This window comes from Acanthisitta chloris, unplaced genomic scaffold (genome assembly GCF_000695815.1).
Source record: "Acanthisitta chloris isolate BGI_N310 unplaced genomic scaffold, ASM69581v1 scaffold2632, whole genome shotgun sequence".
In the NCBI taxonomy this organism is placed as follows: Eukaryota; Metazoa; Chordata; class Aves; order Passeriformes; family Acanthisittidae; genus Acanthisitta; species Acanthisitta chloris.
This window is the reverse complement of record NW_008659752.1, coordinates 1-25,526: the sequence shown is the minus strand read 5'-3', so window position 1 is coordinate 25,526 and position 25,526 is coordinate 1. Positions and strand designations below refer to the sequence as shown.

Here is a 25,526-nt window from a genome sequence, read left to right as displayed (position 1 = left end):
CCTGATACTAACAATTAACCTTACTGGACACTGAGAATTTGTTTTCATCAGGCAAAAACTTAATCAAAGATAGCAGAATCACTGGACAAGAACTGAAATCACAGTTGTGAAGATGACAGACCCTTCAATCAAGCTGCTGAACTGGAAGTGACAATGACATAAATTCACCAGTTCAGGTATGTCTGTCTCCTAAAATCCTGTTTCAAACTTTGTGTCCACTGACTTTGTAGAATCCCTATGTGCTGCTTCTATAATGTATTTCTAAAGGTAAGGAAAAATAATCCCAAAATTTAGAGACTGAAAGTGACATCAAGCAGTTTAGTGCCACTGCTTTTATAAATCATTAATGAGGCCAGCATAATCTGTTCCTCTGAAGAGAAAAAAAAAGAAGCATTAATTGTCTTCAAGTATGGGAGATGCACTCACAGTGACAGCAGAGGAATTCATTTCATCACTTCATAACAAGGAAATCTACAGATTCCATAGAATATTTACAACCAAAACGGAGCTTAGTGTGACAAATGGCGCTCATGTCGCAACAATGAAAATATCAAGTCTGCAAATTCAACAAAAGTGTATTTTAGTGGCTTGGCTTCCTCAGGCTCCAGTTTGACAGAGCACCACTTCATACATTCCCTTCTTTCATCTCACGTCCGTCTTGTCTTCTGTTTTTTCGTTTGTCTCTTTGCATCCTCTGAGCCACCAGTGTCAGCCCCTGTCTGCCCAAGAGCACGGACTCCTTGCAGTCGAGTTGTCAGCTGGAGTAACAGGGGAATGAGCTGGTGGGGAAAAAAAGAAGGGGGAAGAAAGTTGTGGTTATAATGGTATATAAGGTCTGAATATTCTTTAGACAAATGTAGCCCCTAACAAACAGAATCTATTGCATAAACGGCACATCTACAAAGACATCGGAGAATGGCAGCAAATCTTGGGGAAGAACCAAACCAAACATCTGGGAATTACTGATAATCAAAACCTAAAGTGATGGGCAGTAACTTTTTTTCCTGCAGCTATCTAGCCAAGAATAGCAGTTTGAGACCTGAGACTAGAAATTACTGCTAATTTCAGCGGAGGCACTTCCAGTGACACTGTAGAAAAACATGGAGGATCCCACGGTCTGTACTGTCTTACCTAGGTTTGAGAGGAAATCAAACTGCACAATTTTCAGAAACAGAAATCCAGGCATATCAGAGAAGATTAGAAGAGCACACCTTGCTAACAAAGACAGAGGGGGTTATACAGCAGGTAGTTGTATTCCTCCTGAGAGAAGAACACAAGCTAAAGAGACCAGACTCAAGGACTTAAAAGACTTTTTCCCGGTCTGTTCCTGAAGTCAATAAAATTATTTTCATTCCTATTAAAACTGAGTCTGGTTATCTGAATTTTAATGATGCTGTATTGGTTTTTGTTCAGAGTCATCAAATGAGAAGCCAAAATTCAGCCACAGGAACTCACCTTCACACTAAGCTTTTTGTTAAAGGAAGGTAATTGTCCAAAAACATGGCTACATTGTGGCTTTTCTCAAAATATGCCACATAAGGTGACTGTGACTGCATCTCTCTCTGGATAACAACCCAACAAACCCTCAGTTAACATGGTGCAATGTATTCTTTGATAGGATGATAAAATTTGGAGAAGAGAAAAAACCCCCACAACCTACCTTATCATGGTTGTAACCAGCCAACAACAGAAGCAGTGTCAGTGGCAATGCAATGTAGGATCCTTGGGCAATATCTTGTTCAGGCAGCTTTCTCTGAAAACAGTGCAGACCATGGATGATTATTTTTTAACCAGTTGACTATGAAATCTCTCAGCTTTAAACAACATCAGCAATAGGATCATGTGACACATTCGGCCCTTTCCATCTGACTTCCTTCCAAGTGCTGCTCTAAGATTTATTTCACCTTCCACTTTAAAGCAGTCCTCTAGATCAGACTCACTTACGTATTACCTTCTTCCTGGGGTTTGCTATTTTGTAGTGCTAATTCCTTGATGGTCACTCTCCACTCTGCAGTCAACTCAGTGTGCTTTGATTTACCTGTAACACACTGCCCAAATCTCTATGATACCACTGCAGCAACCGTCCTGGCACAAAACCTTTCAGGCACATCTGCATCCTTCCTTTCTAACTGCCATTTCATGTTTCCCTCACGTTCCACTGGCAACTGAACACGTGGTGATGCAGAAGAGAAACTGATCATTTAAGTGTTACAGAATGAACATCTCACTAAATAGACTGCCCTGTTCAGAACACACTTTTTCTCAAGGGAGAAATTTCCCCTGATGCTAGTCTGAAACCCTTCTGCTTTACCCTCTAACTCAGCCTCAATAACTAAAGCTCTCTTTTTGGCCTGGTGATACTTCTTTCATATACACAAAAGTCCTTAAAGGATTCTGACAACACTCCTATCTTTCTCCTTCAGGCCCCAGCTGCTACAACCTAGTTAGAGTCACAGCCACAATCCCTTCCTGAACTCCCTACCTGCCTCCCCTAACACACCAGGTTACAGGTAACATGCCTGCCCGAGGCCTTAAATGTGGCCAAACCCAAATTCATTGTCACTTTAAGGCCAATCTCTTTATATTTACACCAGTATAAAGTTTGGCCAAGAGCACAAAACATATGCAGGCTATACTACCACACACTGCTCCCAAGGTGAACCCTGGAACATTTAAGTATTTTGTACTTACAGTGGGGCTGAAGACCAGTGTAATGTGTTTATGATATCCAATGGCAGTGAAAGAAACTTGAGGCAGGGTGTAGTCATACTGTGATTTAGACAGTGTAGAATCCAGGAGCACCACGTAATTCTGCGGGTAAAAAATACACTCAATCTACAGCATCAGGAGCACTCTGAGACAAAATCAGATTTAAAGGCAAAAGCCAGTTAAACAGGCTTCAAATCTTCTGAGACACTGCTTAGTTCAGCATGAACACAGCTCTGCAGACACACCAGAAATAACACTTCAGTGTCCCTAGGGAAACAAAATAAAGTGATCTGAACTAATTCTCCAGCAATATTCTTACCTCTCCATCTCGGAGCAGTGGTGGGAAATGGAAAAACAGGGATAGGCCTAAGTTAACTGTATGAATTGGGTTGTCAAGGTTTTCACTTTTGTAGAGCTTCACCTGTAAGTGAAAGAGGAGAGCACAAAATAGGTATTTCTGAGCCTGCCCCACAATAGATGTTTCAGACATCCCACATCTTCAGGGATAAAAGCACTTCAAAATTCATGTGTTTATATAAACAGAAAGTTGTCAAGTAAGAACACCTGAAAATGTTCTAATCTGGGATGTGAAAAGTCACAAGAACAATCTTTTTGTAGAATCTGAAGTAATTTAGGAACAACTGATGTCTGACATTTTCACGTATCTAGTGTATGAAAACTAGTCTGTGCTGTGGATCACAAAACTGCTCACTTGTGTCTGGAAGATGTGCTAAGACTTCATACAAAGACAAAAATTCCTGCCTTGAAATCCAGGGTGATGGTATGTACCCATCAAGAGTACACATGCATTAGATGCAGCACAAGACCCCACCTAGTATGACACAAGGACAGGCTTGGAGAACTTCCATATAACTACATTTTGACATCAATTCCTATTGGCTTAGGCTGAACTGCAAGAGCCTAAATTTCCCCAGAAAGATGGGAACATGCTTCGAGGCTCTTCAGTAAGGTTACACATTTTCCCTTCACACCTGCTCTGAGTGTTGGATCCTTTGGATGTCTCCCAAAAAACCCAACAGCTTAGCAATGATATCTTGGCAGGTGAGATGCATAACAGACTAGTCTGAAAGAAATCCAGGCACTGCATTTATATTCGAGGGTAACTTTTCAAGGAGCTTTTAAACCTGAGAAATGACACTAATACTCCTACCCCACTAACATGCCTTGCAGACACCTCCAGCATTTGCACCCTAAGCCAGAATGATCACAGGTATTTAGCAAGTTTTTTCAGATCACAATGCATCTTTTGAATTTTGAAAATTTCAGCTTTACTATTTGTCTCATATTGGCTATTAGAACTGTACTTTCAAATTCACGTGGCTTATGGTATTGCTGCATTCACATGGTATCTTCTTGCTGGCAGACATGCAGGTCAAAAATTCCAGGTATTTCAGGAATTCATGCAGTTCTCTGATACAAAGGACTCATTTCACCCTTGGTGTCTTGATCCCGCTACAGACAGACCATCCCTAATCAGGGAAGCAGACACCAAAATGTACAGGTCAACCAGAGAAAGTATTTGTTAAACATACTCCCATGAAAATTGGGAAGATTAGAGCAAAGCACTCAGGAACACTGCAATCTTCATTCTACCTGGAATTCAAATTCACCTTCATTAAAGTATCAGTTATCATTTGAATGAAATGTGTGCTCTGGCTACTGAACAATTTCCAGAGACCTTGCAAAAAAACCAAACCATTGTGAAAGCAATAAATACCCTTACAAAGATGAAAGGCTTGAACTTACACATAATGTGGAGAGATATTCAGAAGAGGTAATTACATTTCCACTTAAATCAAACTGATTAATTTGCCGGAACGCTATGATGTTAACATCACCAATGTCACTGTTCCCAACCTGCAATGCAAAACACAGTCCTGTTTTCACCAACAGAGGAAAAGTTAACAGAGGACATTAAGACAACTGTCAACACAACACAAATATTGCTCACCATTTTAAATAAAACATGAATTTTGTTCTACACTAACCACATGCTTTCCAATTGCAAGTACTTGTCCTCCAGAGTGCACAGCTTGCAATTCCAGACTTATGCATTATCAGCATGAGGCTCATGACATGAAGTCAAACTGAAAGTGGAAGCATCACACACTATTCTGGAGGAGGCTGGGGTACATACACAGACCTGCCTGATCTCAGAACACTGGGTTTGGTATTTTGCATCTGTGCTCAGAGATGCATATGACTGTGCTAGGATTATACAGTTGATTAATGAGAAATATGCTCATATCATAATATAACCTCCTTCAAAAATACAAAACTATATTCTTCAAAAATGTCTAAAACACAAAATATTTGTGTTTCTAAACCTGAACTCTGATCAGAGTAAGGAAAGACATGTACTCAAATAATAACTGCAGTAGCAGACAGGTTACAGTCAGACCAGGTGCCATATCAACAGTGTGATGCCACTGAGCCCGTACACTTTTCCTGCAGGTGTCTCTCAAACACTTCTCTCTCCTGGAGACAATGGTAGGCTAGGCAGGGTGAGATTAGTACAACCTACTGCAACATCTGTCCCTTGCAGTACAGAACCTTAATAGGATTTTCTGGAATTTGGGTTGCCATTCTCTTCCCCTTCTCAAGCAGCAAACACTCTTAGCAAGAAGACAAACCAATTAGAACTTGAAAGATTTTTTTCCTTCTGCTTTGCTGCAAAGGAGGGCACTCTGCTCAGGCAGCTGTCTGAGCTCAAATAATTATTATCTCCCATTGAAAAGCTCTGGACAACTAACAAAGGCTAATTAACCTTTGCTGGATGTCAAGAGATAAACGCAAGGCAGCTGATCTGGATCTGTAAGGATGGAGGAATATTTCACAAGATTGCATCAGTTTTCAATTCAAAGTTATCATTACATTTTATAAAGACTTGCTAGTCTGAATGGCAACTTCAGCTACACCAAGACTGCAGGATTTGGACCAAATAAAACCTAACAGTACCTATCAATCCATAACTAAATACAAAGATAGGATAATGTGACAATTTATGACATCCTCAACTCACTACTGCTTTGTTCCACATCATGCAGAAATGTTGAAATATTCTATACATTTATTCTCTTGTTTCTGGATGTATAATTTTTATGACTGTGAAAGAATCCTTTTCACTTGTTTACTGTTTGGGCTTTATCTCACTTCAGTTTCGAGCTATGGTGTTGGCACAAAATATGGGGCCTGTATTTAGAGAGTTAACACACCAAAAGGCACTTGTCTGAACAGAATAAATTCACTACATTGCTGCTGGTAGAACAGACATAATGCCTAGACAGATGCATTTCATATTTAAGTGATACTACAAAAAAAAAAAAAAAAGAAAAAATTACCTCAATTGCCCGATGCTGTGGTAAAGCTCTTTCAATGTGATCATTGCCTTCGGCTTTGAGTTGGACATGATACACACAGCCAGGCTAAAAGCAACATTTAGATGATAAATCCCAACACTGAATAATACATACTTTAATTTTAGAGAGCAGCGAGAGAATTTTCTAACATTCCATTTAAGATTCACCACCCAAACAGATTTAACATTATGCAGTTCAAGTTTTCCTTATCCCAAATAGAAAATTTAACTCAGTAACACTATTAGGGGTGTTTATTGCCAGCAAATACGAAAGGGCTATCACAAAACTTTCACTGGTTTGTTACATCACAGTGTTTAAAGAAATCATCTGCTGTGAAGTGTTTTAGCTAGAAAGAAAACACATAAACAGGATTGAAGCCTGATCAAATACTGCTTTCTGCTTCAGCAAATTGCTTCCTCCATACATAATGGTCCCATAAATTCAGCTTCCACATTTCCTGCAGAACAGCTTACTTCACACACATGCTGAGCAATCAACATCACACGTACACACAATATCCTGCTAAAAATAGGCTGCCCCAGTATTTTCACAGGAGAAACTAAATGCTTCCCCAAATTTGTTTGCCTGCTCTAGCACCTGAATACTGCTATACACACTCAGTCCTGACCAGGGGCTCATGTCCTGTCACACAGACTGCTCAGTGTTTGTGGGAGGACATCACAGTATGCTGCCAGCAAGTTCCACACACTTACACTACAGTTTTACCCTTGACTAGACTGAATGTTCACTACACAACACTGCTGCCTCACAGAGAGACCCAAGGGAATCTGAGCTACCAAATGTGATGGGAAAACAGAAACTGGAGGCTAATTAATAGAACACATTTTATTGCTCCATCATCATGCTAACATAAAAGTAAATGACAGAGAACATTCTAATCCTTACCCGAAGGCCACGTAGCCGGAATTTTCCCTCTTCATCAGTTACTGTGTCTTCTCCATAGATGCTACAATCCTTCTGTCCCACAGCTTCCACTGACACTCCCTGCTCAGGCTCTCCATTTAAAGAGGACACTGTGCCGTAACAGCTTGAGGTATAAAAAGACACAGTTGCTACACACATGCAGATGTTGTTTTAATGCACATTTCAAAGACATTTTACTGTTATAACTGATGGAAAAAGTACTTGAATGTATTTAGCGTAGCATGAAGAAGAAAAGGGGAATTTATAATGTGTATGTAAAACAGTTTAAATCATCAGAATTTGCTGCAGCTCAGAACACACCTTTAGGAAACCAAGTTCCCTAGTCTCCAAGAGCAGCAGCTCTTTCTTATCCCTGAGGGCAAGGAAAGGAAGGATCTTGAAGTCAGATATCTGAACTGGTCTACCATACCTAGAATAGTCCTCTCCTCTCCCCACTGGATGCAGCACAAGACACTTCCAGCGCCACTGACACAGTGCTTTCATAGCACTGTTCTTCGTACAGCCCTGCCATCTGGGCCTAGCTATATATCTACATCCATGAAAAAAGGCTAAAAAAAGCACTTTTACACAGCATAAAAAAGTTAAATTGTGCCTTCCAATGTCTCCTCCAAACCTGCAGAACAGAGGTGCACTAGGTGAAGACACATTTGGCATAATGCCTCCCAATACAACCCATAGCACTCTGCATGGCATTCCAGCTCTACTCACCTGTAAGCTGTTCTGTAACCAGTTATCCGAATTTTAAGGTTTTGTCCTTCCTGCACTTCAATCATTTGTGATGATGGTTCAAAGCGAAATTCTTTCATCATGGGTTTAAAATAATACTGTCCTGGGCTCTGCAAAGAGGCACAAAACAAGCTGTTTACTCACAGAGATGCAAAAATTGACCAACTTCAAACAAAGATGCTTTGCAAGAGCTCTCTAAAGAGCGTTAAACTGGTTGGAAAATGAGAGCACTGAAAAACATGGAGCACACTGGACAATAAACCAAATGGAACTCCAGCAGGTGGCAAAGCCCAGAGAGAAAGGAAACTACAGCCCTAAAACCTTACCACAAGAACTCCAGGAAAGTGACCACTAAAGAAGGCTGTCTGCAAGGAAACTATTCAGGCAAGTCTACACACATATACAGATCGATAATCTAATTAGATTTCTCTAAAGACTCAAATGATCATCAACAAATTGGCTTGTTTCATGTTTACAGACTGCGAATTAGTCACTGAGATCAATCAACATCATCTACTACCTGCTGGAGAGAAACCTCTTGCCATCTTAGATTTCTCATCTTTCACTTGCTAAAATTTTAAGTGCTGTCCACTCTGAGGGATCTGCTAAACCCTCTCATCATGGGTTACAATTTCAAAGGAGACCTGAAGGGAGCTGATGGCATCTGTATTTGGGAGGACAAAGTAACACAACATCATACATGCAGCCACAGTCAGAAGAATCAATTTCAACTTACCAGATTGGAAAAAGTCAGCATGCCATTATCCTGAGTAAGGAGGTTGGACCGAAACACTCCTCCACTGAGAGACAAGAGAACTCCAGCAAGGGCCTGGTCATCCTCTGATTTGATCTATTTTTGAGAAAACAGTAATTTTAAGTGTGAGGGTTGCTTTATGAAGAAGGGTTCAATTCAGAAGCTCCTTGCAGAGTGCACAGATGGGCTGGCTCTGAGCACTCAGCTGTAAGCAGAGCCAGCCACATCTGCAATGCATCCCCTCCTGCCAGGCCACAGGGCTACAGAGACTTCTGCTCTCAACCCCTGGGCAGCCACAGCCCATGGCACACCATGTGCCACCACAACAGTCATTCCCTATCACTTTATGGAACACACTGTGAGGCCAGAACAAAGTATCCCATAGACTGGAAGCAGTCAATAGCTGGAACAGACCATACATGGTAACAATCACCTTGAGGGATAAGACTCATCAAGAGAAGGTGGTCTAACTCTACAAGAACCAAGTAAGGCCAGCTGCTCATTCTGTAAACCTTGCAAAGTATTTTCTGCATAGCAAGTCATGGTCTACAACTGAGCTCATCCACTGAGAACCATTTCCCCATGATTAATAAATTATCCCCAAATCCCAAACCTAGAAGACTGGGAGTCTGGAAGTTTGTGGAAGACATGGGTTTGACTGGAAGACATGGATTAACAACTTTTTGTGCCTGTCTATCTCTAAGTGCACACACTATTCATTCAGAACCCAAAGTGTTTAGAACATTACCTCAAACGTCACACCAGCAAGAGCAAAAGCCTTGAAGTCTCCAACTGTTCCTTCTACTGCAGTCAAAACAAAACCTTCTTTCTGAGCAGTAACTGTATATTCCAAGTCACTGTGGAGTGGCCCAACACTTCAAACAAAAAGAAAGCAGAACTTGGTTTTGAAAAGACAATTGGATATCACATACAGATTATCAGGTTGCCACTGCATTTTAACTAAAGAATACAAAAGTTCAAAAAAATCTGTTCATTACCTGTAAGCACCTTTGTCATCAGTGAAAACTGTGATAAGTGGGGAAGTTGCTCCCTTTTCACTAATGACAATCTCAACACCTTCCAGCTGAGGATGAATCTGCCCTTCCAGAAACAGGCCTGCTTTTCCATGAATCTCTATCAGCTTTCCAGGACAACTCTCTTGGTCATTGTAAAGGGGATTTAAGATGAAAAAGAAAGTCAGAAATACACCTGTCACTCTGGCTTACAGCAGGAGTTTAACTACTTCCAAAGTCATCAGTTCATGCCCTTTTACCTTACAATAAGGGATCAACCCACACAATGGCTTCTCAACACACCTTAGAATACTGACAAAATCAATAACTGTGTCCCAAAGCTCTAAGCTCATCTCCAAAACAAACCTTTCCTTCTAGCTGATATTATACTGAACTCTGACAACATTTTTTGAGTTCAAATTCAAGTCAGCATATGTCATGTTTAGTGACATTAAGTAAAATTTTATTTCCCCCCCTCCAATGTATTAGAAAGTGCAAAACAAAGAGTCACACATAAAGAGGCACCTGAGAAAACACTGATTTTGCACAGCTATTTTTCTAGATGATAGTAATCTTAACAATTCTGAGAGTCTAGTGTAATATCCAGAACTCCAGCCCCTCCTCTCGTGCCAGGTGGTTTTTCAGCACTTGGAAGCATATTCCGTGGATAAAAACTGTGCTTGCATCTTCTATCAAATAGCCATGCTCCCAAATTCCAGAATGAAATTGGCTCAAAGAAACAGTTGCAACCAAAACCTTCCTAACGTTATGTGTGAAGAGCTAGTCATGCATTTATCTCTAAGGACACATTTCTGCCTTAAAAATCTACCCCTTTCAAACTAGAAATTATTTATATTTACCTCCACTAACAACTGCTTCCACATAAGGTGGGTAGAAAAGCAGCTCTTTGGATGATGGTGTCACAGTAATTTTCTCTCCAGATCTGTAAACCACAAATAAGATACAGTTAGAAGAAAACCGAATTAACAGTTCTCGTGTAGAAGAGAGTATGGTATACTGACATAAGAATCCATCTAAATACTCCAAGAAAAAAGTATCAACAATAACTTAAGCAAAATTCATACTGTGTGCCACCAGTTTCCATTTAGCTGACAGTCAACAAGAACAGGCACAGGTACCCACACAGCAGCTCTTTCCTGTATGGAATTATATGACAGTATCATAGTATGTTAAGGGGTTGGAATGGACCTTAGAGATCATCTCGTCCCAACCACATCTGCCCTAGGCAGAGACACTTTCCACTGGACCAAGTTGCTCAAAGCTTTATCCGACCTGGCTTTGAACACTGCCAGGGTCGGGGCATCCACAACCTCCCTGGGCAACCTGGGCCAGTGTCTCATCATGCTCACATTAAAAATATCAGTATTCTGTTTGGTAGAAACACCAGACAACAGTACAAAGAATAGACCTTGCCCATCAGAACTTGGTATTACCTTGCCCAGTATGAAAATTCATATAAGAATGGTCCTTGGAGCTCCTCCACCATTTCTTGCACTGGTGGCTTTGTTCCTTCCTCCTCTTGACCCTTCTTTTCCCTCTCCTGTCGCCGGGCCTCGATCTCTGCCAACTGCTGCTCCCGACGCAACTCCTGTACAGATTTCAGGGGCCCTAAAACTAAGGCAGGTTCACTGTCAATGGATGACCTGAAAACATGGAGGAGAAAACAAAATCATCTCCTTCCATATGGAGGGATAAGAGCTCATTATGTCTGTTAATTACTGCCTTTATGCCACAGCATACAAGTTCCAGGATATTTTTGAAACTCATTCTTTTTTAATCGTGTTGTTTATTCCAAGCATAACTAAAACTTTTAACCTTTGTCTCAATCCCACTACAAGAAAGGCTCATTCGTAGAGGCTACAGGTAATATACCTGGCTTAGCCAGAAAGGACCTACTTAGAACCCTCACAAATCCTGCCCTACCACACTGTAACTATCCAGCACCTTAGCTTAGCTTAGGTTTTGGGAAGTGGAGTCTTGATTTTGCACCAAGTATCAGACACGAGCTCTGCTGCAGGAGCAACCACCTCCCTCAGAAGCACTGACAAGAGAGCAGGAGTGGTAAGTTTTTAGGCCAAACAACCAGTTCGGAACAGCAGCTTTAACACAGCCCTAAATTAGAAGAGAAAGGTTGGAATGTCAACCCTGAGAACAAGGATGAGTTTTGCAAAATAAACAAAAGAATGCTAAGCTCACCTTTTTTCAGTATTAGGAACTTTCCCTAAGAACCTACCTCTCAGGAGTATACAAGGAGAAAATAATTTATATAACAAATAAATACTTCCAACAGCAAGCAATTCCCAGGAAAAGCTCTGACTTCTGACCTATCTGCCCTATACATTTGAACTATCCTGCTGTGATGACTGAGCTGCCTTCAAAGCACTTGCCAAGAGTCTCCAGTATAATATTCAGCTCCTCACTAAGTTGCTTTTAAAATCCTAATGGTTCTCTGCTGTCTCAATGTTTCCCTTCCAGCTGCTGTAGCTGCCCAGCAATTGCAGTGACAGGTTCATTAAACTCAGAGAACCTGAGGCAATGCTCTGCAGGTAATGTTCTCTGCAAAGATGTTTTCTACACTTAAAAAAGTTTGAGAACCCACAGTCTAGAACAAGTAAACAACAGCAGAGCATTAATAAAACACTCATCATTATCACACTTCCAGGCAGATCTGGCACCTCATACAATTAAAGCTGTTCACAAATCAGTGCTCCCTAGTGAGCTGTCTGTTCAACTAAACATAAATTGGTGCATTAGTGTGTTATCACTCTGCATGGTTTTCCTTTTATAACCCTCTTCACACCAGTAACAATGCTCTAAAGCAGCAGATTCTCATTCTGAGGAAACAAAAAAGGAAAAAATAGATGCCAGTGCTAAAGAGCTCAGACCTAAGCTAAAACAATACCCTCTGAATTCTGAGTGAATTCATTAAAGTGTATAAAAACTCAGAAAATCATTCCTTTTTAATACAACACGCAAGTAGGGAGGGGCTATATTGAAATGAACAAACAATGCTCAAAATGAGGGCTGGAAATATTTCTCTATCTACAAAGAACTCAAAGCACATCTTAGCATAAAAACCTCTTGCCATTCCCTTAGGAAGCAGCCACTGCAAGATTAAAACTGGACTAAAGGCTTTTATAGCCCAAGATTTCTTTGTTCTTACTTAATAGTAATAGTGACATCCATCAGTTTATCAGTTACAATCGTGCCAAGGACATGGTGTCGAACTGCAGTGAGCGTCAGGATGCTGGGAGAGGACCTGTAAATCAAAATAAGAGAGATGAATTCAAGGTCCTCCTCCTAAACAACCCAATCTTATTTAGCAGAGTTTGTGCTCCCACATGTTAGCTTGAAATGCTTTGTAAAAGACAATATAAAACTACACAGCAAAGCTGTAGTGCTGAGATGATCACATATTGGAAAGGGAGTGTTTTCCAGCTCTGAACCCCAAACCACTGCAAGACATTGCCAAACCAATTCCTTCCTTTGTGCCTCCTGCTTCCTCTCGAGCTAAAGCTGGTTTGACTTTGTATGTACAATCCCTTTGCACACAACAAAAGAACACTCAATAGTGTGTGATATTAGACACAGTTCACCAAAATGTCCCAAGTCTAATGGTGTTTTGCTGCCAAAAAAGAGCTTCTGAGTCTATCCATTCATTTACCTTGTGCCAGCTCTCATGTTTAGTGTACCTCTCTTGTAAGTACTTTTAATTCACTAACACAGCAGAAAAGAAACAGATTTTAATGCTAAATTTGTTTTCCACCATGTTCATGCATGAGAAGTAGCCTGAGAGCAGAAATCCTTCCTTTGTAAGCAAAGCACCATTAAGCATATTGCCAGACCATAATCTATAAACAACTAATAGAACTTGGCTGACTTCAGAAGATCAGCACTGCTTACTTGAGATTGGGGTGAATATTTATTCAGCTTGCAAGAAAATGCAGTGAGCAGAATCAAATCACCAGAATCATGGCACTAGTGACATGCAATAGTGGTGTGTGTGTCTTACGATTCTATCTTCTGCATTTCAACACTCGGAAGTGATCAACAGTTTTCACTGAAATAACTCTCCTTTGTTACAAAGCAAACCCAACATTCAACAGACAGAAGGGTGACAAAAATATCCATTCAAAGTAACACAAGCGTCTTTAAAGCCTATAATTAGTTGATTTTTTTTTAAGATAGAAAGGACATGAGAACACATGTGATACACCTTGCTAAAGCTTCCCTCTATTGGTTAGAGACAGTCCCAGCAACACATCCTGACCTGCTGAAAGCAAGCAGCTGCAGCAGAAGGAAGCTTTATGAAAGCATGATGACAGGCATAAGATCAGAAACAGATTACGCTCTTACGTGTCGTAAGTGTAATACTCGTGCTCAAACTGGTGGCAGGAACGCGGAGTCACTTCATATACACCTATAAGCATTAAGTCAAAGAATGATCTGCTGAAAAAATTCAAGCTTACTGTGCTGGCTGAATTCTCAAGATCACATGAGACTTGAGGTATAGAAACAACTACAAAATTTGGTTGTGAAACTACTACCTTTCACACAGATATTTTCTAATGTGACCGACAAATAGAACCCGTAGGAATGAGATTATTTTAATTTGATCTTCATTCATCAATGGTCAAAGTCCATCACCAAGAAAAAAACAGTAACATTTTACTTCTGGAATCTAGATTTAGGTGAAGGACTAAATAGCATGCGACATGGAGAATTCTAAAAACTTTGATCATTTATACACAGACGTAAATAAAACAAAACCTTTCAGAAACCTCAGAAAACACAACAGATTTTTTTTTTGTTCCCTGCAGTATTAGTTGGCTGGTTCTTTTACATTTTCTTAACTAACATTTTAGAGCTGTTACCTGGCTTTGAAAGACAGAATCTATTAACTCCTTTGGACAGGTTATAAACACCAACGTTCTCTGGCCCATTTCCATCCTGGTAAAATTCCTGTGAAGCCATAGCACAATTCACTATTAGTAACCACCAAACAACAAAAGGAAAACAGTATTTGCCTGACAATACATTAATGCATCTCTTTTATAGCAGCTAACAACACAAGACCATGTTTCCAAACCTAAGAGAGAAATCTCAAAAGCACTAAACATGAATAGTGCTGTGCTGTATAATCCTCTAGAGACATGAGAAAGCCTTGATTCCAAGCATAATCCAACCTACTTACACAAGGTCATTAATATAATACAAGGACATTTATTTCCCACGTACCAGTGTGATTGCATGAGAAAGGGAACACCTCAGCATATATCCAGTCTGCCTGAATTCTACTCCTGACACATCTTCCTCCACGACTTCCAATTCCAAAGACTTATTCTTCCAGCACCAGTCTTCATGGGCAATGCTTACTAGAACAGATGCCAAACAAAGCATTTTAGTAATGTAAAACTGAGTAAGGGCAGGTTTTGTGGTATAAATAGTTTGCATCACTCTAACTTCCCTGACAATAAGCTTCAAAGTCAGATACTCCTGTATAAAGACAGCAATCTGTATGTACTCCTTCCCTGGAAAACAATTTATTTTCATAAGCCAAGGCAGACTGGAGAAAATACATATTGCTCCTAGGAGCAGCATTCTGGGAGCAGAACTAGGCTGTACCCCTGTTCTTAAGCTTGGGACAAGCCAGGTCATGATAAAGCCTATTTTTCTCACACCAACCATGCAGACCTTAAACTTAGGGGAGCAATTACCTGTAAGCTGACACAGGGTTAAATACACAAGGTTAAGAAAACCTGATGCACTGTTGTACAGTATTTTTCCAGATTCTCAAGTTTCACAACTCATTCCATGCTGGGCATATTGCAAACAGTATCCATAATAACAGAAGTGTTCAGATGAAGTAATAAATTTAGCTATTGAGGTACCACTCCAAGCAGTTCCCCAGGATCCTACCTTTGTACTTGCCCGGGAGCACATTCTCAAAGGTGAAGGCCAAGGAGTCTCTGCTCCCCGAGAGCTGCAGCGTGCGCTTCTCCCCTTGGCGGCTCACGGGCTGCAATGTCACCACCAGGTCACCACACACATCTGTGCAGGGAAGAGCAGAACATGAGGCTGCACTCCAGAGCCAGCTGTGCCCCCAACACCCCTCCAGCCACACCTCAGGGCTACTAACACTAAAATGGTTACTCTCCTCCAGTAGAGGATGTTTCCAATTGAAACTCTACTCTTGTTTCTTAAGCACATGGTTACCAGTGGGTTTTTTTGCATTCTTCAGGATGTTTGAGACTGTTAATCATATTCTTTTTATCTAATGGCAAGTAAAAACCTGAGACTGACATTAAATCCCTGAATCCACCTCTCTTCTGCAGAGACTACAGGGCCCAATAAACATCTCAGAGACAAAAAGATGAAGTGCAAAGAGGATTCAGAGAGGAAAAAGGAAAGTCAAGATGACAAAAGTCAGGCTCCAATCACCATTTGTCCAAATCAGTGGGTAATCAAGGAAAATAGCAGGAGAAAGGAACCTTAGACTAAAATAAGGACAAAAAGCTTAGGAAAGAGAAGAGATTGAAAGCTTCTGCCAATAGCTTGAGCATCAATCCTACAGTTTTCACATGCACTGCTTTTTTTCCTTTTTCTTTGTTTTTTTAACATCTTTTTTCACCTCCAGTACCCCTCTGACTGACACACAGTATCCCTAGTCTCAGCCAGGATCATTTCCTTCCAGAACCTACTCATCTTCTGAGGAAGCAAAACAGCTCAGAAATCATTCCTGAGGAAGGAATACTTGCTTATCCCTAGCAAGTATTAAAATAGGTACATAACTTTACTCCAAACCTAATTAAGGTACCTTATTGATCTGTAAGGTCTCCCAAAAAAAGAGCTGCTTTATCTATGTGCAGGAAGTTAAATTTACTTACCTGCTGATGGGGCTTATCACAGCAAGTGTCTTGATCTAAACAGTACTCATTCACACATGCAGTGCTAAAGTTCTCTCTTCCCATTTCCACTTCACTTTCAAAATGGGCTTACCTAAACATGAGATCTTCCCTGAGACAGATGCCAAGAACTGAGAGAAGGTCACATCCATTATTGGTCTGTCTGCAACAGTAACAGGGAACATTTTGGGTTTCAAAGCCAATCCTGCTCTGGTCTCAGCCTCTGGAATGATTACCTGTAGAGTACATGACATCAAGACATCAACAGCTTACCCACTCTGCTCTCTTCAATCCATTTATCAGCAATTAAGAAATGGAAATTTATTGTAAATCCCAGCCAAAGCAAAACCAGCCTCTCAAACATGATTTCAAAGTTCTGTATTAAAAATCAATCAAAGAACTGCAATAAACCAAATCTACAAATCCTCCAAACAGCTCAGTTTCAAAAGTCTGAGTGAATCTCACTCCAGGATCTACTGCAGCTTCTACATGAGTTTATTTCAGTGTCTATGAGGACAGTCAGTGGCCTTATCTCCCACCATGCAAAATCCATGGGTGTTCTGCTACAGGTTCTGCTGTGACCTATCATCTCAGGAACCATTTAGCCACCTGAGAAAGGGACACATTACAGATCTGACTCACAGGATGATATGATAAGAACTAATCTAAGGGACATCACAAGGAAGAAGAGAGAGGAATAAAAACTTTCAACCTCCTTTTAACAAGTATAGGGACAAGGAACATGGGAATCTCAGCTTATTAAGGGGGAAAATAAGAAACAACTGTCATTGTTTAAATAGTGCAAACAGGAGAAAAGGACCAAGAAAATCTAAGTTCAATGTCTCAAATTTTAAATATTAAATGTTTAAAATCTTCTAAAACATCATGATAGTCCTACAAGGAAGAAATGGAAGCTCATTCTTACCTGAACATTGTATGTACCCGATTTTGCCTTAAAACAAAATGCTCCATGAGGGTCAGTTTCTGTTGTAACTAGTGATGCTTTGTCTTTGTCTTCAGGGATCATGGTTACCTTGTATTTACTAATCTGTTTAACTGTGTCAGGGAAACGAGTTACTGAGATCCGGCCACACACACTGAATCTGTTAGATCAAAGCCAGTCATCAGAACCAGTGTCTTGATTTGACAAAGGTCATAAAAAACCACTTGCTTTAAATCTTTCTTAAAAAGTAAACCTCAATATATTGAGGCAATAACACCTGAACTGGACTGGATTTATCCTGAGAGAGTGTTCATATAAAAGAGATGCTACAAGAAAACACAGTGGAGCAAGTGCACTCACATATGATCAATGGGATCTTTTCTTTTACAAAGTGACAATATGTTACATTTTTATTTGCAATCAACTTGCTTCACTTTTCCCTGACACTAACCCAATCACTTCAAGCCTTTTTTCCCCTCCTCCTTTTTTACTATTTTGGCTAGGCAAGCAATTGACTTAGGAATTCCTTCCCTCAGGTTTTAAACAGTTACAAATATTTTGTGTCAAAAACCTCAAATACTATAGGTAATCCACTGGAACACAACCCTGAAACACCTACATTTGTGAAAGCACAAGATAACACATCAGGAGCTGGTAAGCTTTGCTGGTCACCTTTAATAGCACAATGAATTTAGTGACTGAATAAACTGCACCCAATCATTTAGCAGCACACAGGGTTTTTCCTCATTGGTTAGCTATGTCTGTATGAGCTAACTGTAAACTCCTAGTTTTCACCTCTCTGGAATGTTGCCAATATTTCCTCTTCAAAAGCTCCTGGACAGAGAACCACGTCCCTTTTGCCTTCCTCAGCTCACACTGTATCCCCCACCACTGCACATCCTTAAACTCCCAAAGTATCCAAAAAGAAAAAAGACAATTCAGGTAAGATGACCTTGAGAGTGAGCAGTAAAATGCAAAGGTTTGGTACAACACTGAACCAGACAGTTGTGAAACTCCACTCTTGCACAGAAGGAGGATGTATGAAGTGCAGCATCAGTGGCAGAAAGCATCTCTGCTCTTTGCTTGGCTCTCATACCATTCTGAAATTGCTCAATATGCCCATGCATCTTCATTTGCAAGGGAGAGCTTATTATGAGGGTGGTCTAAACCTCAACTATTGAGGAAAATACTGTGGACAAAACATTACTCTGCACTCATGTTGTCCTATTTACCTTGAATTTCTCAAGCAACATTTAGCTCCTGACAACACTACACAAGTCTGAGCATGGCACAGATAGGGGCCACCCATTTTTCAAAGCCTTGTCCACAGATCAAATTGGATTTCACCTTTACACCAGTACTTACCCTGTTGCAATGATGTTTGCCAGCTGAGGTGTATTTGGTGCAATCTTCACAGTAATAGTATCAAAAAATAGGTGTTCTTTCCTGGCATGAATTGTGTATGTACCAGTTGTTATGTTCTCAAGGCGGAAGGAGCCATCAGCTTTTGTTTTCACTGCAACAAGTAACAAGAAGTGTTAAAAAATAGAGCATGTGTTGACTGCCTATCCTTATGTATCAACAGAGCCAGAGGGTATGCACTGCTTCAGGCTATTTTCCATATGTTTTGTGCAAGAAACAATCAGTGTTATGCTTTTTTACTAGACCAACCTTCATTTCTGTATTTCAAAGTACAATTTAGCATATCGTTGAAAGAAATTAAGAAATTTTCAAGAGCAAAACAGATGAACACCTACTACCCTCATCTGACCCAGAAAATGCAAAATATATCAACTGCATGAAAAACACTTTAGTATTTCAAATAAAGTGCAGCAGAAGTAGTGTATTACCCTGAAGGCTTAATTCCCTATCACACACTAGTCCTAGACTTGAGCTTAATAAAGGTCTCCCTCTAGCAACAAAGATCAAGAGCACTGTATACCTTTAATCTGATTGTTCAGAGTCACAATGGCATCTGCAACTCCTTCTCCTTCAGGACCATTCAGCACCCTGCCTGTGACAGAGAAACCCATCACATGGAAAACAGGCTGAAATGGGAAAAAAGTTAACATTAGTCTTTACTCAGGAAATGCAAACACACACCTACGGCAATCAACACCAACTGTTTTCTCCCCACACACATATAAAAGTGATTTATTTCCAGCTCTAGGAAAAAAAATGTACCAGGATAATCACAATGAAAGCACATACTGATCTCCAGGCATAGTGTTCCCTTAAGTGCAAAACCAGGATAATCACAATGAAAGCACATATTGATCTCCAGGCATAGTGTTCCCTTCAGTGCAAAACACACACTCTCAATTTATCTGCATCAGTACAGCTCAGAAGGCCCCAAACACAGATCACGATGCCATTACACAAGGCACTCTGTAAGCCATAAAAACCTACAGGCCCTTCTCTCACGATGCCATTACACAAGGCACTCTGCAAGCCATAAAACCCTACAGGCCCTTCTCAGAGATGTGACAAGCTGAATGAGAAAACCTAAGCAACCTGAAAGATTACTGCCTGTTTGCAACATGGATACGAAAGTGAACACGGTAGACAGCTTTCCCCTATTTGGCTTCTTCAGATTACTGCCTGTTTGCAACATGGATATGAAAGTGAACACAGTAGACAACTTTCCCCTATTTGGCTTCTTATTTGTGAAAGGAACCAAAGTCTAGAAATGCAGCATGATAGTTGTCTTCTAACTGCATTGCAAGAGGGTGTGTACAAACAAGTGTCTTCAGCTGCTTACAAAGAGGTTTTTCTATAATACACCTGCTTTCTGCTCAAATCAGTTATACTTTTACAGAAATGAATGGTACAAAAAGATTATTTCCTCTGAAGGCCTTACCTCAATCTGTAAACTGTCATGCTCTACAAGGAAGTCCAATCTAGACGGTGCAACATCAAAGGTGATTCTCTCTCCCCTGTAGAATGGGATCTGGAAGAAGATACATTGCTTTGACTACTAAGAAGCTGTGGTGATAGAATGGTTTCCCTCTACCATTTTCCATGTCCTTAGCACTATCAGACCTCCCTTGAAGGGTCAAATGAGCTGCAAACCACTTGGAAAAAATAACTCAGAGGGATGGAGACATGAATATCAGCAATATTTCAAGACTGTGTGACGGAAACCATGAGATTATCAGAAGAGATGGACAAGTAACCCTGTACTCAGAATACAGCAAAGGTACTTGGATGGGTAAAAGCCTACAGATAGGAAACCATATCATTGCTACAAGGATTAAAGGAATGAGAGAAGCTTGAATCCCATTTCTAGAGCATGCAGACTAAGAATGCAGGACAATCACTCTAGGCAGTGCACAGAGAACCATGCTCCCACACCATCCAGACATAAGAAAGAGAATGGGAAAAACAGAAAACAGAGAGCTTAAAGGAGAGGAAGTGGCAGCAGCACCTTCTAGTTCAGAAAACAAAAGTTAACAATCCACTGAATAGACAAGCAGTGAATTTCTAGTTACTTACCACGGTGTATTTCCCACTTGGCAGAGAAAGAAAGCTGAAAGATCCATCTTCTTTTGATACAACATTGCACAAATAGGACAAAGACTCATCTCTCGACTGGAATCCATCCACAGGAGAAATATTGCAGCCCACAACATCCTGTGGCAATAAATGCAATACAACATTTTTCTCTCAAGGAAGAACAGAGAACAGAGATGTAGGAGGGTTCAAAATACTAAATTGTGAATGAATGATGGGAAGTATAAAACTATTTCAGAGCAAAGCTTGATAACATGGCTTAAAAGAGGAAACATAGGCAAAAGAGGAAAAACCAGCCAATAATCAATTTTATAGTAACAAGGACAAAAAACTGGGAAATTCAACATCCCCCAGTACCCCAGAACTGCACGTCCTAACAGTAACTGACATCAGTTCTGTGGACAAGGTTAACATTACAGAGCAGAGCTCTACTCCACGTAACAAATCACAGTAGATGACCAAATGTTTCACAGTCATTTCATAACACACTTGTAAGGCAGCAATAGAAGCTGCTGAACTTTGTCTTCGCATCAAGAGGGCAAAGAGCAATTAAGACCTCATGCTGAAGACAAATTACAGCTACTGTACAATGAATTTCAGGACTGGTTTGGCAACATCTTATGCAAGATGCTGGGAGAAGTATCATCCTCATGAGGGAATATGTTTACTAACCAACATTTAACATGCAAAAAGATGTAATATTGGAAAAATATTGTCTTAAAACTGCAACCCTTAACCTTGCTGATCTATAGGGAATATATATATAAAAAACATGCTGTGAATTACAGTAGATTTTGCACTTGTTGCCTGCTACACTTCAGGTCTTAGTGTTCTATGCCCCTGAACAGTCTGATTGCTGAGGAACCTGGCTGTGTGAAAACAACAATGAAGTGTTCCAAAGAGCTGACATTAGAAGCATTTTCTAATTTCTTGCATCCAAAAAACACGTAGACCTTAAGTCTCAATTTTGCCAACGTTTAAAGAGATGGATATTGTATTACACATCTGAGTAATTCCATGCAGGTCATGTGAAAACTCAGCATGTACACAAATGCTGTATTACAAGAGCCTTGTTGGGAAACAAAAAAGAAACCACACAAAAAAAAAACGAAACAAAAATACAGCTTCAGGGGTTGTACACTTTGTGTTTTCCATAAGGAGAGAAATGAGTATCAAGGCAATGTGCATCTAGAAGCTTTTCAGCTGCTTCTTATTAATGTCTCTACTCATATTGAAAAGGTACTGATAAACCATTACCTCTTTAGTGACTGTAGAAGAGAAAAGGAGAAACATGACTCCTTTCATTGGTTCTCCATCACTCCTTACAGACCCAGAAACATTGTAGCCTGCAACAACCAGAGGGCTAGCAGCATAAGCATTGGAACTCATCACCCGGACCACAGTCTTGGACTGAAATACAGAAACACACATTTTCATCAACAGTAGGCATTAGATCTCATTTACAGCACTTGAATAGCAATCAGAGGCTGTATATTCAACAAGAGAAACAGAGGCCAGAGCAGCAGCACACACTAAAGCAAAGATTCTTTGCAAAACAGTATTTTTCCTGCTTTACTGATTCAGGACATGGTCAGGACCTCAGAGCACCTCAGAAAGCAAGCAGTCTGAGAAGGAAGGATTAGAGCACCTGCTACAATACTCAAGCTCCTGCAAAATGTCCAGGATCAGAAGACAGAAAGCAATAGCACATTTGCCAGTCCCTCCCTGGGTGACTTCACTGTCTCCAAACTGGGTCTGCACGAGGCAGTTCCTTGACTATCCGAATTGAATGTACGAAAACTCCATTAACCTTGTCCACTCACAAAAACCCTTCCTCATACCAGCTGATGAAGATAAGTTCTAGCAGATCCACACCCCTCTAAACAGGCAAACCAGAACTTTTGTAGGCTCTAACCTCTTTCAACATCCAGGTTGGATGTGATGCAAAGATTTCATATTCACCAGGAAGCACTTTAAAGAAAGCAAACCTGCAAGACAATAAAAGGGTTATGTCTCTTCAGAAACAGTCATAAACATTTGTTTACTGAAAAACAATTCAGATTCTGCACATGACAGAAAAAATATAATGAAACTATTACAATCCCAGTTGATGTGGCAGATTTGAAAGAATCTTGTGCAAATGAACAGATGAATTAAGTATGCACCACCCACACTCACTTTCCTCCAGGCTGTGTAGTAGTTGCTTGTATGTTTATGTCAGTGCCAGCATTTCTCAGTACAACCTGAACTCCAGCAGGACCTAATGTCTGACCTTTGCTGAGAACCTGTCAAAAAAAAAAAGAAATCAAAGCATAAATAGACAAAAGTAACTAGTAGAGCTGAAACTTAATGTTTTCATTAAGTTAGAATTGTAAATAAAGATAAATAGTCTAACCTTTCCATTCACAGAAAACCCTGTGAACACAAAGTTAATATCACCTCCCTTTGTGCAAATGTCATTAATGCCATCCACATGGATGTCTACACTGGTTGGTTCTGGAAGGGAAGAACAATGAAACAACATGGTAGTTAGTGAGAGAACAAACATAAAGAAATTCTGCTTTAGCTTTACAAAACTGCCACAGAAATATATTAATTCCAGCATGCAAGTGTTGCTCTGGAAGTCTTGCCTCAGCAAAGTTAAAGCACCCCCCCAAATCCTGATGTTGAAAAATCCTGTTTCCCTCTCCCACTACAGCCATTTCTGTGAAAAACCCACATTCCTTCAAATCAGCTCATGGGTTGATGTTGCAAGTGTCTACCATACAGCTTTATTTTCCCCTGGTATACTGTAAGTACATTTTAGTTATTAAAACCATAGAGTATGGCTTATCTGTTTTGAAAAGCACTTGATTTTCCCAGCCAACTGCAAGTCAGAGATAAGTCCCACACTGCAGATACTCTGTCCTATTGTAAGAAGACATACGAGCACTTACCGAAACTCCACCCTAGGGGAGGCTCAATTTTGAGAATGAAATCCCCCTAAAAATAAAGAGCAATAACTGTCTTCATTGATCTAAATTCAATTTAGCTAAAGGATGAAAAAAAAAAAGAGAACACAAGCATCATGCTGCAGACAGTAACACAAGACTCAAGTGTACTATTCTCCTTTCCTCCTACTTAAGATCCTCTGTTCAAAGCAGCAGCAATATCTACCCAGACAGGATACTGGGCTCACATCCAGCCAGCTTAGAGCAAAAATTAAGTATCACCGTGTTTATACCACTTCCAGAACAAACCTGGCTCAGATTCGGGCAGCTCAATGCTAAAAAGTGTTCAAATCTATCTCTACTGCCCCAACAGATGGGCTCTAAATCAGCCTTTAGTATTTCCACTAGGAGGTCCTGCTCATCCATTCTGCCCAAACACAGGGTACCAACCTATTAAAAGCTCTGCACCAAAAAGGTATTAATCTACACAGGGATCTTCTTCATATCAGTGGGCACCACGTGTTCTGCCACATATGCTCTGAAGTTCATCCATGGAAAGGTTCAAAGACCTAAGAATGACACTGCTAAGATCAGAAAGCATCTTACATTCTTAGATTGGGAAGGGAAGGAGTTATTTGATGGCTGAAGCAGATGATCTTTAAAGGTTCCTTCCAACCCAAACTATTCTATGACACTACTTCTAACCCCTAAGTTAAATAACTCTTTAAAAGAGCAAACCCCTTAGACCATCTGAGGGCAGCTTGTATTTAATTTGAATGTAAACACCTTTCCAGTCTAAATACACACCAGATTTCTGATATTCTGAGCTTCCTGTATGATTATTTCCTCGAGACATTTTTAATACCTGCAATTAGTCATTCAAACTGTTTTCAATTCAGTCACATAAAAACACATTCTCATATACATTTATTCTCATTTCTGTAGGTATAAAACTGAAAGCTTTATCTGTACTCTGTAGGAACCTGCACTTTTTCTGCAGTATTTACACAGCTGTTGGCAGTAACTCAGGCTCCCAATGCTGTAGTCATTCTGATAAACAGCAGAAATGCAACAACACAGCTACAGTTACTTATGTTTCTCATCATAATTAGCATGGAGAAATAAAGTAGTTGCATTACAAAAATAAACAGTTGGAAGCTGGGTTCAAACCAAACCAAATCATGTCCTGATTCAAAAGCTTCAAGGGTGGGTGTTGCTCTAAGGTTTCATCTGCTGCCAGATGAGAAGGTGAAGGCAGCTGCTGCCTCCAGCAGAGGGGACAGCATAGGCATTTCAGGGTCTTACCTTGTCATAGAGGGGAATCATGAAATACCCATTGTTCGGAGCACAGTCAGTCTGGTATTTCAGAGTGCCATGCTTTGTGTATAGCTTAATCTGAAAGAAGCAACAGACACAAAAACATTTTAAAGCCATGTGAGGAACACTGGAACCAGGCATCTCTACCTGAGCCTTTTCACACAGCAGCACCCACTGTGCCCTGGGGACAGCACGACAAGGTTTCATAGAATCATAGAATCAGCCTGGTTGGAAGAGACCTCAAAGATCATCGAGTCCAACCCTACCGTGGTTACTAGACCATGGCACTAAGTGCCACATCCAGTCTCATCTTGAAAACCTCCAGGGATGGTGAATCCACCACCTCCCTGGGCAGCACATTCCAATGTCT

The 25,526-nt window shown here is 40.4% G+C and overlaps 1 protein-coding gene across 1 annotated transcript; it reads right to left on the bottom strand.

Annotated features, from left to right (window-relative positions):
• Positions 1-395: 395 nt before the first annotated feature.
• Positions 396-25,234, bottom strand: LOC103797301 (nodal modulator 1; the record flags this gene model as incomplete). The annotated part of the gene is made up of 30 exons (XM_009069502.1): positions 396-779; positions 1,661-1,753; positions 2,692-2,811; positions 3,029-3,130; positions 4,477-4,587; positions 6,072-6,155; positions 6,996-7,137; positions 7,743-7,870; positions 8,497-8,610; positions 9,263-9,389; positions 9,513-9,672; positions 10,388-10,470; positions 10,982-11,191; positions 12,712-12,807; positions 13,905-13,968; positions 14,423-14,510; positions 14,787-14,923; positions 15,468-15,599; positions 16,548-16,689; positions 17,379-17,556; positions 18,762-18,912; positions 19,339-19,444; positions 20,257-20,346; positions 20,892-21,029; positions 22,167-22,319; positions 22,825-22,897; positions 23,088-23,194; positions 23,305-23,405; positions 23,846-23,891; positions 25,145-25,234. Coding segments are annotated over 30 exons (3,498 nt in total), but the record flags the coding sequence as incomplete, so codon positions are not given.
• Positions 25,235-25,526: the final 292 nt, after the last annotated feature.